This window comes from Ylistrum balloti, unplaced genomic scaffold (genome assembly GCF_031769215.1).
Source record: "Ylistrum balloti isolate Yb309-2 unplaced genomic scaffold, AGI_CSIRO_Ybal_v1 Utg370612, whole genome shotgun sequence".
Lineage (NCBI taxonomy): Eukaryota > Metazoa > Mollusca > Bivalvia > Pectinida > Pectinidae > Ylistrum > Ylistrum balloti.
In genome coordinates, this window is record NW_026782376.1 from 1282467 (window position 1) to 1300568 (window position 18102).

The window sequence follows — 18102 nt, forward strand, 5'->3', positions numbered from 1 at the left end:
TTACTCATTATTTCGTGTTTATTTACATCGTGGTTTGTGTGACGTAAGATGTGTGTATTCCTTCGTCCGTCCACAAATACGTACGATCCTCCTCACAAGCTTATGGTTCATTTTAGATTGCAAGTGGCAGCTTTATATATTTACCTATGAACCAGCCATACAAACGTATTTTGAAACTGAAGTGATAGTTAAGCTTGAAACCTCAGAATTCCTATGTTCAGTATCCCGCCCGCTTCGATCGACTACACTTAAGTTGAAAGTTTCGAGTTTTTTGGCACATTGGATCATGACATAAACTAGATGTAGGTGTTAATTAAAAAACAGAATTCTAGCCGGCAACATTTATATTTTAGATCATGATGTCATTTGATAGTTCATCCAATTGAATGACCGACTGCGTTTTAAAAATACTAACTAATCTACATCTTTACACATTTCTCACTGTTACAAAGATTACCCACAGCCAGACTCTCCATTTTGCCATAACCTGGTCTCAATGGGATTTTTTTGCGAGAAAAGTTATGGAAAAACAATTTCCTGGTAGCAACCAGACAGTAATCAATCCTGATCTCCAGTGTGAGAATCTCCGCTTTACCACTGCTTATGTTTTCTAGGTTTCCATAATAGATGAGAGTCCTGGAATGAAGTTTCCTTGATAGCTATTTTGTAGTAGTTGGAAAACCAAACGTTTGATCAGTAATTGTTTTACAGAAATTTGAATTAACCATTTTGTTTGGTCACTTCGTAATATTGTGATGTAACGATTATTTGCTCTTGTGAGTGGATATTTGTTTGTTAGAATAACATCAATTTTCTCATACAAACTAATGACCCAAACCTGCTCACTAGGGTTAGTAACTTTATATTAGCAAAAGACAGATTTCCTCTACTTTGTTTCTCATAACTGCAGCCAGTGTTGAACTGCTATGCTATATTGTTGTTAAATGCTGAAGTGAAACCTTTGAACATGGACTATGTTGATTTTCAGATTCCTGTTTTGTCTAGATGGTCACCATAAGTATGGCGACAAGGACCCGAAAACGACGCTGGCAGTCTTCACCGGACAAGAAATCTGCAAGGTTGCTGTCATTGATCAATTTTTTGAAAATAAATAAAATTTAGTGTCAATGCATTATAAATGGTTGTTTTGCGGTACAGTAAAATTGATTTTTTTTTCATTGATAAAAAAAAAATGCTGTTTTGTGGACACTTGATTTTGTGGGTAGTTATGGCTCAATGAGTCTACATACACTAGTTGGAACAGTTCATGAATATATTAATATGTAGATTAAAAGTACCCACAAAACCAACTGAAAATCAATTATTTCACAGAATGTCAACTTAAAGGGACATTTTATTCAACCAATGTTTTTTGAATTGAGGTAGAATAAAAAATATATATATCCAGACAAAAAAAAAATGTGTATAAAAGTTATTTGTTAATGTCTGGTGTGATCAGTTTAAATTTTGGGAAAGCCCATGCCAAATATAGCAAGAATCGTAAAGCATGATGACACACCCTCTGGTGGGAAAGAAAGTTTCTTGTAAACAAATAGCGATGTAGGAACAGAGTGATAACTGGGTAATACAAATCTTTCTCTTGGTTATGTTACATACAATACGTTCTATCACTCATATTCTTGTCCAACAGTTATTCTGGAATTTTTTTGCATTTACTGTGTCTACATTTCATGTGAGACCCTGTAACTCATTTTACTCGCTTCCGCTTCAGTTTGGAAGCCTTTTTTATTTATACATTCTCGAGATGGGTTCACACATGCCCATTAGGTCAAAGTGTCCTTGTATTTGCATATAAAATATTGGTTGTACGTTTAAGATTTCCTTACAATTAATTTTAAAATGTATGGAAAGTGTAACATTGTGCCAATATAAAGACATGTACCGTTCATAAGGAGTACAGAACTACAATTCCATGAAAAAAATTTTGACATAAACAAAAAATACAAACTTGACTAAATTGTCCCTTTAATTGCTGTGGCCATACTTCAATATCAATATTTTACAAATAGACTCTTCAGATAGGTGCATATCTAGATTGCTATGAAAGGATCATACATGAATTTTATTTCATTTGCTGTTTAGTAATCTAGTCATCAAATATTTTATTTTACCTGGCTTCTGGCTAGCTGAACTAGAAAATTTGTTAAGAGAGTTTCATTTTTTGAAGCAGGCATTGGTTAATTTTTATTTTAGTGAGCTTCTATAATAGATTTTTTAATAAAATTTTATGACAATTTCATAACTGCTTATGAAATGGAATTTTATCACATAAACCATGAAGTTTAGCAGTTATCTGGGGAAAAAATTTGATATGTCTCTTGACATTTTCAGACTGCAAATCGTTAAATATTGTCATCAATTTGCTTCACAGTAGGCCAAATTTCACACATGTAATACACAAATACACACGTGTGATATGCAAAAATATAAGTATCACAAGTATCACTGAATGAATTGATATATAGCAGTATTTATTTGTGCAGTAATATTTTGATGTATGAATTGTCAATTTAACTTTTAAAGTAAATCTTTATTATCAGTGGTATTGCAACCTTTCACTTCATAGAAATTCAAAAATTTGAAGAGTTCTTGTCGCCACTTGGTTTGTCTTAATCTAACAATTGAACATTATGTTGTGTTCTTGAATTCCATTGCAGAGCCAGTCTAAATTTTTGTCAGCTTGAAAACACTCCTCCGAGAAAACGACGGGCTGTAGTCAATGATGATTCTTCTTCAATCACAAGCGAAGCATCTGACACAGAATCAGTACCAACAGAGGAGTCATTCACAATCAAATCATTCTATGGTGGCAGACAGAAGAAACACTTCCCCCATTCACCAGGCAGGAGAAAGGCAGCCTATATAGTTAGATCAAAACTGTCCGAGGATAAGGCAGCCTCAGAAGAAGATGTGTTGACCTTCAAGTCCAGCAATGACGAGAACAGTCCTCAGTCTGATGTCTCTATGGCAGTTTTGAGAACCAGGTGAGACTCATTTGTAGGCAGTATCCACTGTCAAAGCTGATATTTAAAATGAATTTCTGATCTTATTGTACCGACAAAAATTGTTCTCCTGTGGTAGCCTTTTGTAGGTAAATATGGTAAATTTGAGCTAGAAACCACCAGCTTTGTATATATTCTGTTGATGTATATCTAATTCTGATTCCAAGGAAATTAAGGAGTTTAGTTTTCTAATGGACACAGATCATTCATCAGGACTGATGCTCCAATGTTGCAAAGAGATTGATGTTGTGCTTTATCAATCCATGAATTTTTCCTGTGATTTTGGATGGGGCATTTTTTGCCTAATTTTTGGGAAGAAAAATGGTGAAATTGGAAGGAAATTTGAGGAATTCTACTTAAATATGAAATAATTCCATTTCTGAATGGGGCTAAATGTTTGCCTCAGAAATCCATCAGAAAGGCCCTGCCACCAGTCTATAAATAAGTTACATTTGCTCTTTCCTATTTAAGATTTTGTTTTGATTATTTGCAGATAAATATCCCTACAGCAATGTATTTTTTGCACTGCTTTTCAGTGCTTTACATCTGTTGTTTCCACTTGCCAAAAAGTTTAAAACTGCAATTTTCCAAATGACCTAATCAGTGCAGTACAGGCTGCTGTAAAATTCAGGTTGTAGGGGGGGAATATACCTCAGGAAAGTTTGTGGGGGTATAGTAATATGTTAGCAGAAAGTAAGTGTTTTTGTGAAAAACATTGCCTATTTTGATTTTAAAAGATATTTATCTACAATGAGAAACTTCATTTGACATATAAGTTGTGTTGTTTTCTTTTGTTTTGTGAATTAATCGTGTTCAATTATTTGTTGCAGAAAAGCACCTGATTCTAACAGGAAAGACTCCAAGAAAACTTTTAAAGAAAATACAACCACCAAAGTTCTGGTTGAAAGTGAAACATCAGAGATGTGCGCTACACCAGTAAATGGCAGAAAATTTTTTAAGCACAAAAGTCCTGCTTCTGCTAGCAAGGTAGTAGGTAGCAGTGTTATCATCCGTAAAGGCTTCAACTTGAAATTTGTTCCTTCAAGAAATTCCAAAAGTGCCAAACTGACAAATAAGAAAAAGTCCAAGAAAATAAGAAAGGAATCCAAAACTATCAACAAAGCCATTGAAAATAAATCTGTTGAAGAGAACATTTCTGAAACTGCAGTGAATGTGGACATCCCAACAACAGATTCAGCCTGCCATAGTGTCATGTCTGAGACTTTGGTCTCGGAACCGGATTATCAGAGTTCTGCCCAGTCAGAGCAGGCTGGAGCTTCTGAGGACCTATTTCCTGAAAGTTTAAATGGCAGTAATCCATCCTCAAACTGTTCCTCGCTAGCCAGCAGTATGACTGACCTCACATCAGTAGACTCCGGTCCATCTCTGCGCAGCCGAGGGAAGGATCCAATCACTGGAAAGCCATTCTTTTCCATTTTTAACTCCTCCCAAAATACACCAAAGTCATCACCGTTGTTAAGTAGGAGGTTTGTTTATATGAATTTTTCAATCTTTTGAAAGAGGATAATTTCCTGTTATACATCAGAGGAGGTTTGTTTACAATTCCAAAATATCAACAGATATCAAAAGTATTTTCTGTTTAGGTGTAGTTTGTAACAATATCATATCCCCTGTTTATGGTATCACAAAAATTGTGCACCAGATATATATCTCATGGAACTCTTGATGGATTCACTTCTATTCAAACCATAGTCCTACAACAAGTCTACGTCTGCTTAGATTTTATTGGTCACTGATCCAGATGAAAGGGTCAAAGGTCAAACATTTAAAGGGGTCGGAATTATATCTATGTAAACCTCTGCTCTCTTATTAGCCTCCCATCATAGACTATTTGGTCTGTTTGTTCGTAAACAATTTTTATTATCGCTATTTCCTCAGAAGCATTAGATGTATCTCTATCAAATTTCATATGTAGGTTCCCTTTGGTCTCTAGTTCTCTTTGGTTTTATGAGCTATCTGAAAAACAAAATAGCCAACAGACGGCCATCTTGGATTTGGCCTAGTAAAGATTGTAATCACTATTTCTTGAGAAGTACTGGATAGATCTTTCTCAACTTCCATATGTAGGTTCCCCTTGGATCCCATTTATGCCAGTTTGATTTTGGGTCTGATCAGAAACTTGAATGGGAGACAGGTGGATTTTTTACACTGAAGTTTGTTATCACTATTTCTTGAGAAGTACTGGATGGATTTCTCAAGTTTCATCCATAGGCTCCCCTTGGTCTCTTGTTATGCCCGATTAATTAAAAAAAACAGTGAAGAAAAAAGAAGAGAAAAGATCCAACTTTTAAAGAACAAATAAAGATCAAACAATGGTTGATGAAATATTTTAAACTTGTTGAATATGGGCACCAGAGTTTAACAATTTACAGATCGATGTATATTGGTAAAAGCTAAGAATCCTTTTTCTCTTTTCTGCAGGAAGTCCCACCTGCGGCCTTCAACAAGAGTGTCACCACGACGACGGCTACGTCCTGACAAGGACAGTCAGGAACAGATGATACTGGTAGGTTAAGCTGAAGGATTCATCAATTAGATATTTACCATTTGGGAAACTTTGGTGAAGTGTGAATACAATTATCAAGTGTGATATTTCATTGAAAGCTTTCTGTATATTCAGCTGCAACCATACCTGTGGATTGCCAGTGCTTTTTGTGAGACCTTTTTGGCTGATCTTGGGCATTATTTCCAAATGTTATCAAATCCAAAAATTTGCAGTTTACACCACAAAATTTGCTTTCCGTTGATCTGCCGCTCAACACCTCTACACATTTAATTCTGGTACTCCCGAGGCTAAAGTGGTCCCCATCCTTGGTGTTTAGTATTGAGAATCATTTTTGAAAAAGTATGAAATATCATTTAAATGTTTAGTAATGTGTGGAATTCAGTAAATAGTTATGACCAATTTGTTATTGAGAACAAGATGTCATTGTTTTGTACAGGATGCTGGACAGAAGAAATTTGGTGCAATCCAGTGTGATGTATGCAGTATGGTGTACACTCCAGAGGACCCCACGGACGATACTACTCACAACAAGTTCCATCAGAGTCTTCTCGCAGCACTTAGATTCCCTGTACGTTGAATATTACTGTAAATCTGATATTCTCATTTCATTTGCATATGATTTTGTAGAATCTGCTTCATATTAAAATTCATCTAAAGTCTTAAAAATGCACGTATTTGTGAACTTATGATTTTGTGGATAAAAAGCCCTTGGGTTTAAAGCATTTTAATTAATCATATAGCTGCTTCTTATACAGTGAATATTTTTGCATATTATACATGTGTAATATAACTTTTTGTCATGTCACTTAAAATAATCAAATGACACTAGATATAGCATTGTAACTTAAAAATGGAGACTATAGATGGATCAGACATGTAGAAATGTGAGCTATGAAACACATCACAAAGTTTTCATTTAAGCCTGCTGAGGGTTTGCTATAGTGAGAAATTCTTGGATTTTTTTCCTTAACTTACATATCTAATGTGAGATCCTTTATATGTGAAATTTCATGTGTGAAGTAATGACAAGCAATATAATGTTTATGTATTTTGTTAAGGGCTGGAAGAAGGAGAGGGTAGTACAGGAGTATCCACAACTGGGAAGTCGGATCATCATGATCCTACACGATGACCCCAAGTATGCCATCAGGAAGGTGAGAATCATCCACTCCAGAAATGCTACTTCAGATTGCTTGGAAGTTACTCTGATGTCTTAAATAATTGACAGGAATTAATTTGCCACAAAATAAGGTATACTTACCAACTTGTAAGAAATTTTGTATGGAGATTGTGGGGGATTGAAAAACCTCAGAAGAATGCTTTTATAGACCTTCTTGTGACAAAGTTATATCTTGAAAACAAGGGAATGGCTGCAATAGCTCAGTCAATAGAGCATTGACCTTTGTGACCTCAGGTTGAAGCAGTGTTTTGATGCTCCCTACCCATGACCGTTTGTATTCCTCAGAAAGCTGTGAAACAGATCAGTCTGTAGAGTCATGGTTGTGTACTTGAGCAAGATATTTTACTATAATTGCTCGAGATGGCATGTGATAGAACTCTATATGCTGTTCATTGATGTAACCACCAGCTACTACAAGGCATCCCCAACTAAAAATACTACTGGCTGTTGATGGGGCCATAAACACAGCAAGCAAACAATTCAGGCAGGATACTTCAAGCAGCTGTTTCTGGTAGACATTTAAATTTTTGAAGCAATCAACAGTTCCCTTGATTGACTGATAATTTTCAATTATAACTGGCACCAAAAATTGGGGATTCCCCGTCTAAGCAGGGAGGGATGGCTAGTATGATGAGGTGGTGTGCTACTTCAGGCAGTTAGGAGCTACCTTACTTTACCTTAGTTTCATTAACATGTGGTAAAGTTATGAACATTTCATTTGATGTTTGGTGTTACAGGTGGAAGATATAAACAAAATCATGGGACAAGAACTTGGCTTTCCTGAAGCATCCCTCACTTTCAAATATGGATACAAGGTAATTTACACACTGCCACCTGTAAGTCCTTTGTCGTGTTCCTGACACTACTTTTAAAATTAGGTGAATTTAACTTCATTGAAGATTGTAAATTTTATTCAGAACTTGAAATTATTATGCTTTATCAGTAGTGAATATGTGATCTTGATTTGTGGTATGATGTGAAAGTAGTAAGCAACATCTATTTGGCGTACAATTATTATGAAGGCGAAAACTTTTTTTTTATTTTGGCAACTGCCATGAATTACATTTAGTCATGGACAGCAGTTCTAGATATGATCATTACATTTTCAGGTGTTCTTGTACATCTCGGACGACAAAACAGTGGAAGGTTGCTGTGTTGCAGAACAAGTCAGCCAGGTAACTTGATTCATTCAGTACTTATCCTGGTGTGTTAGCATTGGTTGACCACACATGTGAAACTTCATTTTCATACAGTGTGCAACTCAACTCTGAACACTTATATCTAGTTTGAGGGTAAAGAATATTAAATTTAGGTAGGTGAATAACCTTTAAACGAACTGGTCAGGAATTCCTCTAAAATTTTAATCATCCTATTGACTTTGACGTATGAAGAAAGTTTATCATGCATTTAATAAGACTTCACTTTTAGGGGATTGGTTTGTGAACTTTCAGATGTTGTTTATCATTTAGCCTGTCAGAAAGTATAAATACTCGGTATTTCATCAACCAAATTTTCTGTATCCTGCAAACTTAACCTACTTCCTTCAAATGCAGTTAACTTAAATGAGTTTGTCAATCAAAACAAATTTATTATCAAGACATGAGTTATTAAAAATGCTAATGACTTTGAATTTGTGACATGGAATCTGGAAAGCTAGTAGAAGAATTAAATTGTGACATTGAATCGTGAAAGTTAGTAAAAGAGAAGGATATCCTATTGTAGTTGATTATTAGGATCACTGTGTTGTAGATCTGTACAGGATTTTACTTTTATCTATGATTCAGGGTTACCCTGTGATAGGTGACAGCCAGCCAAGCCAAACCTCTCAGCCAGGTCATCGTCCATGGTGCTGTCAGTCCGAACCACAGCCTGCTTCAGTTGGCGTCAGTCGTATCTGGGTCCACTGTCAGCAAAGGCACAAGGGAATTGCTTCTAAGCTACTGGATTGTGTAAGGTGAGTATAACAAGGGCTTTCAATATTGTTTGAAGTAAAAACTCAGAAGGACCAATATGCATTAAGTTAATGTGTGTGCTGTAGGTTATTAACTAGGTTTCAGGAGGTTAACTGAACTTTTGTAAAATAGATACTGTAAATGTTGTAATTTTCACTAGACTCTATCTTTCAGTAGTTTTGAGAATGGAGCAAAATCATCAAAAATAGCTACCTTCAGAATACGATTACAGTATCAAAGATAAGGAAAGCTTGTTACATGGGTTCTGGGGCAAATGCATCCATGAAAGTATACAACAATCAAACAAAAAATTCAATACAGTACAGAGGCCAGAATTCAGGGTTTCAAGTGATATATTTTAGTATTGCTTACAGCCATTCTGGTAACATGTTTCAATCTGCTGTAATCATGTCTTTAAACAAATTAACACTTTTGTTTAATTATGTGGTTTCGCTACTTTGACTAAAGTTTCAGAATTTTTCAAATGAGGGCAGAAATACTGACCTTTTCTGATGTTCAAGAGATGAAAAAGACAATTTCTTAATCACATTGTAAAGATGAAGTGTTCTCAAGTCCTATCATTGTTGTAACGACTACATAGCAATTGGGCATGTGAAGCACGGAAAACTTGGATTTATTTTGATAGGACAGTTTTCCTATTTTAAGCATAAAATCTGTCTACTTTTTAAAGGAATTGTATGCAGTGACATATTTAATGCTTTCTCTTTCAGGCAATGGTTCGAGTATGGTGTTTTCATTGAAAAGAAGCAAATGGCATTTTCTGATCCAACTCCAGACGGAAAACAGTTAGCAACAAAGTACACGGGTACACCAAACTTCCTTGTATACAAGTACAGTTAGTGATGTCAGTAGGGCACTGCAGGGCACTGGTCAATACCTAGTCAGTCAGTCATGGAATATCAATGTTGCAGTAAAGATGTGAGAAATTGATTCTGATGATATTAAGTGTTAAATCATTCATGAATTTAAAGTGTTGTTTGATAAACAGGGAATTTTTATGGACAAGGAAGATATCCTATTTTGCCCAGAGTGACTAACCTGGAATGACATCCATATTTGGCGAAAATTGACTGTTTGGGGAACAGCACCTTTGTTGGCTATGATTGAAGTCACAGTACTGGCTATTACTGACCCAATCTATATGGAATGATGACTACACATTAGAATCGGTTCTTACTGATTTATTATTGACATGTATCAATTTCCCTCATAGATTGTGGTAGTAATCGACCAGAGGTGGTAGGTTTCTGATAAACATATGAACAAATTCTTTGTTAGATATAAACTACAAGCTTCAAAGAGAACTTCTAGTGATGATGTGATGATCAGCTCATTAGAGATTAATGTTGCAAGTGGTTTTAGTTTCGGTCTTGATAGGAAATTAAATTATTTTCCATTATCAACATTTTCCAACTTATTCACCATGAGCATAAAACCAAGGAAAGGCTGTAGCAGTCCTTATCACTGTTATTCAATAGTTAAGCCTTTGTCTTGTCATCACTTCATATAAACTTGTAGTTGAGACGTATTGTAACCAGCTTTCTTTTGCATACAATTTACTTTTGTGGAAAGTTAGAAAAGCATCTAAAGCATGTGATGGTGAAATATATATATATGGTAATATATATAATTAATTTTTTTTTTTTTTTTTTTCAGTATTTACAATTTTGTTGGTTTATATTGGTTAAAAATTGGCGATTGTTCTTTGATTTCATCGCATAATCATTCAAAAACCTGATATAAAATTTTTTAAAAAAATGGTGTACCAAGATTCTTTCTCTATATCAACCAAACATTATCCCAGAACTGTAACTGGCCAATTAACTTGGTTCTAAGAGGAAGTTTAGCAAGGTACTGTCAACAATTCTGATCTCTCTGTAGTAAATTTGTCACACTTTTTGATCTCAAGATAAGAAACTATTATCCATATGAAAACAAAATTTGTAGGAGGAATAATAAATGTATATTAGCACAATATATTTGTTTTCATTCTCTTAATTAGTGTTCTACCTGATGCCTCATGATGCAGTATATACATGTACATCAGTGATGGATTAGTGCTTATTAGCAGTACATGCATAGTCTTGGCAATTAAGTCTGTGCAATATTTACTGATAAATGATATAATTCAAATGAGAAACATATTTCTGTTACCCTGGGTACATTTCCAGTAAAAAGTTGTTGTAACAAACCAGAACCTCGGGTATATAGAGGATATATTTATGCTCCTTTGCTGTTTTATATCATAAAGTGTCACCCAGATCCATTCTCACATGAGTTCAGACTTTATAGCTCTAAGGTCAAGATCAACATTACTACTTATTGAAATATGTTAAACATAGATACTGGTATACATGAGAGCAAGGACATTCATGTCACCGAGATATTTTCTAGTATTCTTACGATATCAGTTCAGAGTTTGAACATTTCTTCCAGTTATTTTTTTTCAGCAATATTAAAAAATCATGTATTTTCCATATTTTTTAATATTTTTCCTGTTTTGAAGTTATATACCTGGGTCATGTTCGTCTTTGCGACCAAATTGGCTTGTCGCCATTGTAGGTATGATTTTTCTGGCATAACTTGACGGATCTGCAAATATTGAAAATTTAAGTGTTTAGTCACAGCTGTTAGAAAGCAAATAAGACCAGCATTTCCATCCTTGATTTCGTACAGAACCTCTGTCAGAACAATAAACAATGTAGCCTTGTGTATGTAGTTTATAGAATTTATTGAAATACATAGATATGTTTATACAGATATTTTTTTGTTTGACTCGTGTTGATGTCTTTGTTATGTCTTCAGTAATATATATTACATATATTTTAAATTGTGAATGTTTATATACTTCTCCCTGAGTTTCTGACATTTGTGGTTAGCTGATTGTACTAAATACTTGATTGATTTGGACGGGGATGGTCAGGACACTTAACCAACAAAGACTTGTTCATTTATAAATTGTTTGTACATGAACACTTTATCATGCTTCTATATTGGGAAAGATTCAATGTGACGTTTAAAGAATCATAAAATGTTTCAATTTTCATTAAGTAATGATCTGTACAGTCATATAGAAAGGGACTGAGTTTACAGTTTTATCATTTTTCATGTTCAATACTGAAAATCGGCTTGAGTCCATTTCTTTCACAATGTAAAGAGGTTTCCTTCCACTCAGGTTTGTTTGGGTTTTGCTAGGGAAACACAAATCTGTCATCTTCCTACCTAGGAAGAAAGCTCCAGCACCCTGATCTCTTCTCTCTTACACAGGTTTGTTTGGGTTTTGCTAGGGAAACACAAATCTGTCATCTTCCTACCTAGGAAGAAAGCTCCAGCACCCTGATCTCTTCTCTCTCACACAGGTTTGTTTGGGTTTTGCTAGGGAAACACAAATCTGTCATCTTCCTACCTAGGAAGAAAGCTCCAGCACCCTGATCTCTTCTCTCTCACACAGGTTTGTTTGGGTTTTGCTAGGGAAACACAAATCTGTCATCTTCCTTCCTAGGAAGAAATCTCAATCACCCTGATCTCTCCTCTCTGTTAAGTAGATCTTACAAAGGCATACTCTGCCCTTCCTGTATTATGTTTTACCACTCTCAGTTTGTATTTGATTTTTTTTTTTTATTTTGATAAATTCAGTTAAGCAGATTATTTGCATTATGCTTCATCAGACCTGAAGAGTCAGGATGACTCATAGCCATTGTGTTTAGTCTGTCATCATGTGCCAAGAGTGAACTTTTAACATTTTAAACTTCTTCTGAGGTCTCGGTGGCAGATTCAGCTAAAACTTTCTGGAAATGATACTGAAGTGATCCTGTTTTCAGAATTTTGAGGTCAGTCTAGAATCCAATATGGCCACCATCTTGAATTAAGACATTTTTAACAAATCAAATTCCACTGGTGCCATTGAGCTGAAAATGATGGGATTTCAAAAGTTCAATATGGCAGCCATGATGGCCATTTAGTAACATGATCGTGTAAATGTTTTTCCAGAACAGCGCTTATTCTAAGCTTTGTCTCAAGTTCCTTTGGTTGGATTTAGCTTAAACTTGCCTGAAATGATCCTGCGATAGTCCTGATCAAGTGTTTCGGGTCAACCCAAAATCCAATATGGCCGCTTGGCTGTCAACTTGGGGGAAAAAATCAAACTTTTCAAGTCAATAGATGACATTGATCTTAAATTTTTTGGGAATGTTGATAAGTGAAATGAATGTTTTTTTAATGGAATATTCTGTTTTAATCATTGAATAACTATTCTGACAACTACTGCTGTTGTGTCCTCTGCAGTCCTTTATAATCAGATGATTGTTATGGTCTGTGGGCCTCTTGTTGGTAACCTTATCATCCTTGAGAGATTTACTCTCTGCTATGTACTTGTGTAAAATTACACACAAAAATCTACAGAGAGATAGAGAATCAATATGTTTAACTTAAGTTTGATTTTTGTAGAAGGTTTACTATGAATAAACAGCTGAGCAGTTTTTAAAATTACTTTGTACTTTGCTTGTTAGCATTATCAATTGACTTTGTCTGATTTTCCATGTGCGTGATGAACTTAAGTATCTGTTGATAGTGTTGGACTAAAGATGTTGAAGATATCAACAAATGAGGAAGAGGATAAGAATCGTTAGTACTTTAAATTTGATTTGAGAAAGTTCCTGTGTTCATTTTTTTCATTTTAGGTTTTACTACTTTGAATTATATTGATCATGTAATAAATTTCTTTTATAAAATTGATAGATGAGGAATTTGTCTTGTATCCACTTTAAAAAAAAGAAAGGAAGAACGTTTTGGAAACAAACGTCCACAAAATTGTAATCAAAACTCAAGTCAAAGCAACTGTTAAATAGTGGTAAGTTTCTGCTACATTGACAACACTCTGAATGTTCTTGAAATGAGTTTCAAGTTAACATGCGTTTTCTAAAAATAGTAAAAGTGGACATTTACAAGTTGTGAAGCTTGATCAAAATCTGTTTTGAAATGAACAATTGCATTTCAAGGGGAAAACTATGGAACTTTATTAGTTCTTGCAAGCAATAAATGCAGAACTTAATATTGCACGAGGTAATAGAAATTTTTTCTTTCTCCCCTGCTTTGAAACTGGAAGGGACTAAAGTGTTTGGTCTCCATCTGTCTGTCCGAATGTTGGTTTCTGGACAATACCTTGAGAAAAAATGAATGAATTTGAATGTAACTTAATGTAATGTGAAACAGAATGGGATCAAGTGTTGGGTGGAAAGGTTGAATACAATGGTCAGTGTTGAATAAAACCAGATATTTTACTTCAAATTTTGGTTTCCAGACAATAACTTCAGAATGGATTCATGGACTTGATTGAAATGTCATACAATATTAGCTTATGAGGTGATACAAAGTGGGATTGAGTTTTGGGTCAAAAGGTCCATTACAAAGGTCATTTTTACTAAAAATAAGACTTCTTCAAATTTGGTTTCCATATGATGACTTCAGAAAGGATTGATGGATTTGGTTGAAACTACATAAAAGGTTAGCTTATTAAGTAATATAGAGTGGGATTGAGTTTTGGGTCAAAAGGTCATCTACTAAGGTCACTGAGAGTATACTTTTATCATCATATTTTGGCTTCCATATGATTACTTGTGATAGGGTTGACTAATTGTATTGAAACTGATGCAATCTGATATTATTAGAAAATTTATAGGGTGGGATTGAGTTAGGGGTCAAAAGGTCAACTGTGAAGGTCACTTACTAAAATACATTTATCACCAGTTTGTCAGAATTACACCAGTAGTCAACTGACCTATGCTCAAGGTCACTGTGTCAAAAGATCAAGTTCAAATTTTACATCTTTTCATGTGTATACCTACAAGGTAACTCAAATGGTTAAATTTACTCTTGAAGGTCAGACACAAAGCCAGGTCCTTTCCGACATGTCAGTTTTGTAGTTTGTTTTCAAGATAATCACTTAATTGAATTAGGGATGACAAACTTGAATAAAACTTCATACAGTATTAAGCACAAGGGAGTGTATATAATTTTTTGTATTTTTTCTGGTTTTTGCGTCCTTCCTGTCAAGACACCGGTTTTCCAAGGAAGACTTTAAAATAAGATATCAACTGTTCTTTGCTATCAAGGTCTATTTGCTTAGAAAATTTAAATAACGGCAGGGGACGAGTGTTGCATGTAACACTAACTGTAAGCTTGATTCAAATAATGATGGTTTTAAGTAAGGATTTTCATAGTAGAACAATATATATGTTTATTGAAACTTGAAAGCCTCTGTTGTAAGTTGGTTCTGTCAGTTAACATCCATCTCAAAAATCGTAATATTGGGAATTGGCCATACAATATTGAATTGTCTGCAACAAGGAAGTATTATATGCTTGCTAAGCAGGTTTAAGGTTGTTGATATCTAAAATGAAAAAAACACATGAAGAAACTGTCATATTCAATGGAACACTGTAATTGTTGATTGTATTGTAAGTCAAGATTGACGTAAAGGGCTGATGCAGAATGATTCTGTCAAGTATATCTGATTAACACAGGGTGTGGGATCATGTTCAATCATCAATATACCGAGAGGGATTTGACATTATCGTATAAGTCTTGTTAAAAAAAAAGTCAATCAGAGGGTCTGATAATATGCTAATAACCTGTTCGAAGATCCCACCAAACCCAAATAAGTGATTGTCAGTCAAAAAATTCTCAGTTTGTGACCTTCATAAGTTTGTGATCACTATTTCTAAGTGCTGAAAGAAACTTAGTCAAAATTTCATGTGTAGGTCTCCCATGGACCATATAGTTGAAAAATGAATGTATTTGAACAGCATGATAATCAAGGCTACAAACGAGTTTTAAATGATAAAGTACAGGCATTTTAAGACATTATTTTCAGATGGACCAAAACAGGCTTTCATGATATGACCAAACCTTGTAACACCTTTTCAGTCCTAAACATCTGATTGTTGTCTGTTCAAATCCCTATGTTCTGGTCCATCTGTCTGTCAGCCATCCTCAAACAATTCTTATCACTATTTCTTGAGACGATCTGGTTATATCTGTCAAAATTTTCTTGATCCCTAAATATGAATTTGTGCTTTTGGGATGGATCTTCAAAACTAAATGTCTGCCAAGTGTCCATATTTTTTTTTCATGAACGTTTGTTGTCACTATTTCTTGAGAAGAGATGGATGGATCCATCTCCAATTTCAGATTTAAGTTACCTTTAGACCCTAGATGTGCCTTTTGGATTTTGGGACTGATCAGAAAAAAATGGCTGTCAGCTGCCCATCTTTAATTTTGAGAATGATGCTTTGTTATGATATTTCTCAAATGGACTAAGTGCATCATTTTCAAATCTTATATTCAGGTCCCTAGTTGTGCCTTATTGATTTTGGAACTGAACAGAAAAAAAAAATGGCTGCCATTTTGGATTTTGACAGTGAAAAATTTCTAATAATTGCTATTTCTTTAGAATTGTTCCAATTTATGATTTTCATCTGAAATATTTAAACAAATATTTTCCAAAAGTTATGGGAAACAATTTTCATCACTTTCTAACACAATACAGTAAGTCAATTTTACACCCGTAGTTTGAATAATGGTCAAAGAGATTTCTTTTCACAACATTTCTGGGGTTTCGTCTTTGAAACTTACATGCTGAAAGGGGAAAAAAAGATTCTAGGTGATTGGGTAATAAAATGTTATAAAAAAGATAGATCCATGGAAACTTAAATATAGAAAAAAATTATTTCTTTTTCTAATGTAATCAAAAGTTGGTTGATTGTAACAATAACTTCAACCCATGTGACCTTGAATACAGGTAAGTTCTTTTAATTTTGCTTAGTTTTCTCTTGGGAACATTTAAACTAAATATTATAATTTTAAGCATAAGTTATGATAAATTTGGCCCATTTGACCTTTAACATTGGTCTTTTGTTTTTGTTCTACAAACATTGCCAGCCTTTGTCTCAGAAGCTCTGAACTAGATAAAATGATTCTGGTCATTTTGGTTAATCAGAAGTTGTTTGTCTAACAATGGACAGAACAGCTGTATGATGTAGTTTAATTCATTCTTTAGATATGCTGTATCTATTTTAAATTTGTATTGGAAAGTGCTTTCCACTTTTGTATCTTTTGGGTTCTATTAAGAAAATACACTGTTTAGTTATTAATATTTATTTATGAAATATTACAACCAACAAAACAATTTATCAAGTACTACATACATCAGAATATATTTCTCTCAGAACAGGCTGATCCTGTTATGTTGAAGGAGAAACTATAAATATCCAAGTATCAATGGACTGATTTGTCAGTAAATTCCACTTAATATCATGTTGTCGAAAGTCAATTTTCTGTTAATGTCATGTTTTCAAAATACAAAATTCTCTTTATGTAACCCTGGTAAAATTTATGAAGTCCCTTTAACATCATGTTCTACTGCCTGATGGTCTAGCAACAGAACACACATTCCTTTCAATCATTGACATTTCAAAATTATTTCTCCCATAAACACAACAGTTTTGCAATTCCTTCCGTACAATCTGCATATCTCCATTTTTATCAGTTTGCCTTCTATAACAAAAATATGGAAATTGTGCAAACAGGATTTTTAAACAAGATTCTGTAAATGAATTTAAAATTCTTAGTTTATGAATTTTCTGACTGAAACAATTTTGTCACTAAGAAAAGAAATGAATGATGAACAATCAACTATTTTGTAGAGCATTGCAGAGTCTGATTTGGGGAAGAAACTATAAAACTGGTAATATTCAAAGCGGATTTGATTTTTCTATATTCATAATCACTGAAAATAACCCTAATATTATTTCCCATGATCTACTGATGCAAAATCTCACAACATGTGTACTTCAAATTATTCTGAGAGGTTTTGATTTTGGTTGATTTTTGAGGTGGTTTGATTTTGGTGGAGTTTTGGGGTAAACTTCATCTTTGAATTCATGCGTCTAAGAACTGATGATATAATTGTTATTAGATTTATTGAGCTACACTTATTCATGAAATCAAATGTCAACTGGAACTTTTTCAAAAAAAAAATATATGAAAATATAACTATACTATTACACCTGTGATACATGCAAACAAGTGATCTCAACTGATCTTATTGTTTCTGCCTCGATTTTTTTAAAACTTTGAAAATTTTTTGTTTGATGACATCCACAGAAAATGAAGAGAATTGCATATTGTGGATGGTAAAATTAAATAACATGAAAAAACGCCAGATTTTTAAAAGGATATGCTTTTAATACCATACCTAATCAACGTGACAACAGGTATGCTATCAATACACTGTACACCGACCTCTCAATCTGTTCCATTATAGCACCACTTCAGTAAAAATAACATTGGAGGTTACTGCTTCTCTTCCCTAATCCAAAGTAGTCCACCCCTTTCTCTCCC

The 18102-nt window shown here is 34.2% G+C and overlaps 1 protein-coding gene across 1 annotated transcript; it reads left to right on the plus strand.

The window, feature by feature from the left end:
- Window positions 1-1005: 1005 nt before the first annotated feature.
- Window positions 1006-9543, plus strand: LOC132556964 (N-acetyltransferase ESCO1-like). Its single transcript, XM_060221427.1, has 10 exons — window positions 1006-1079; window positions 2679-3005; window positions 3854-4510; window positions 5466-5550; window positions 5987-6118; window positions 6609-6704; window positions 7468-7545; window positions 7840-7905; window positions 8515-8684; window positions 9414-9543. The coding sequence occupies exons 1-10, from the start codon at window positions 1006-1008 to the stop codon at window positions 9541-9543; spliced, it is 1815 nt and encodes a 604-aa protein (XP_060077410.1).
- Window positions 9544-18102: the final 8559 nt, after the last annotated feature.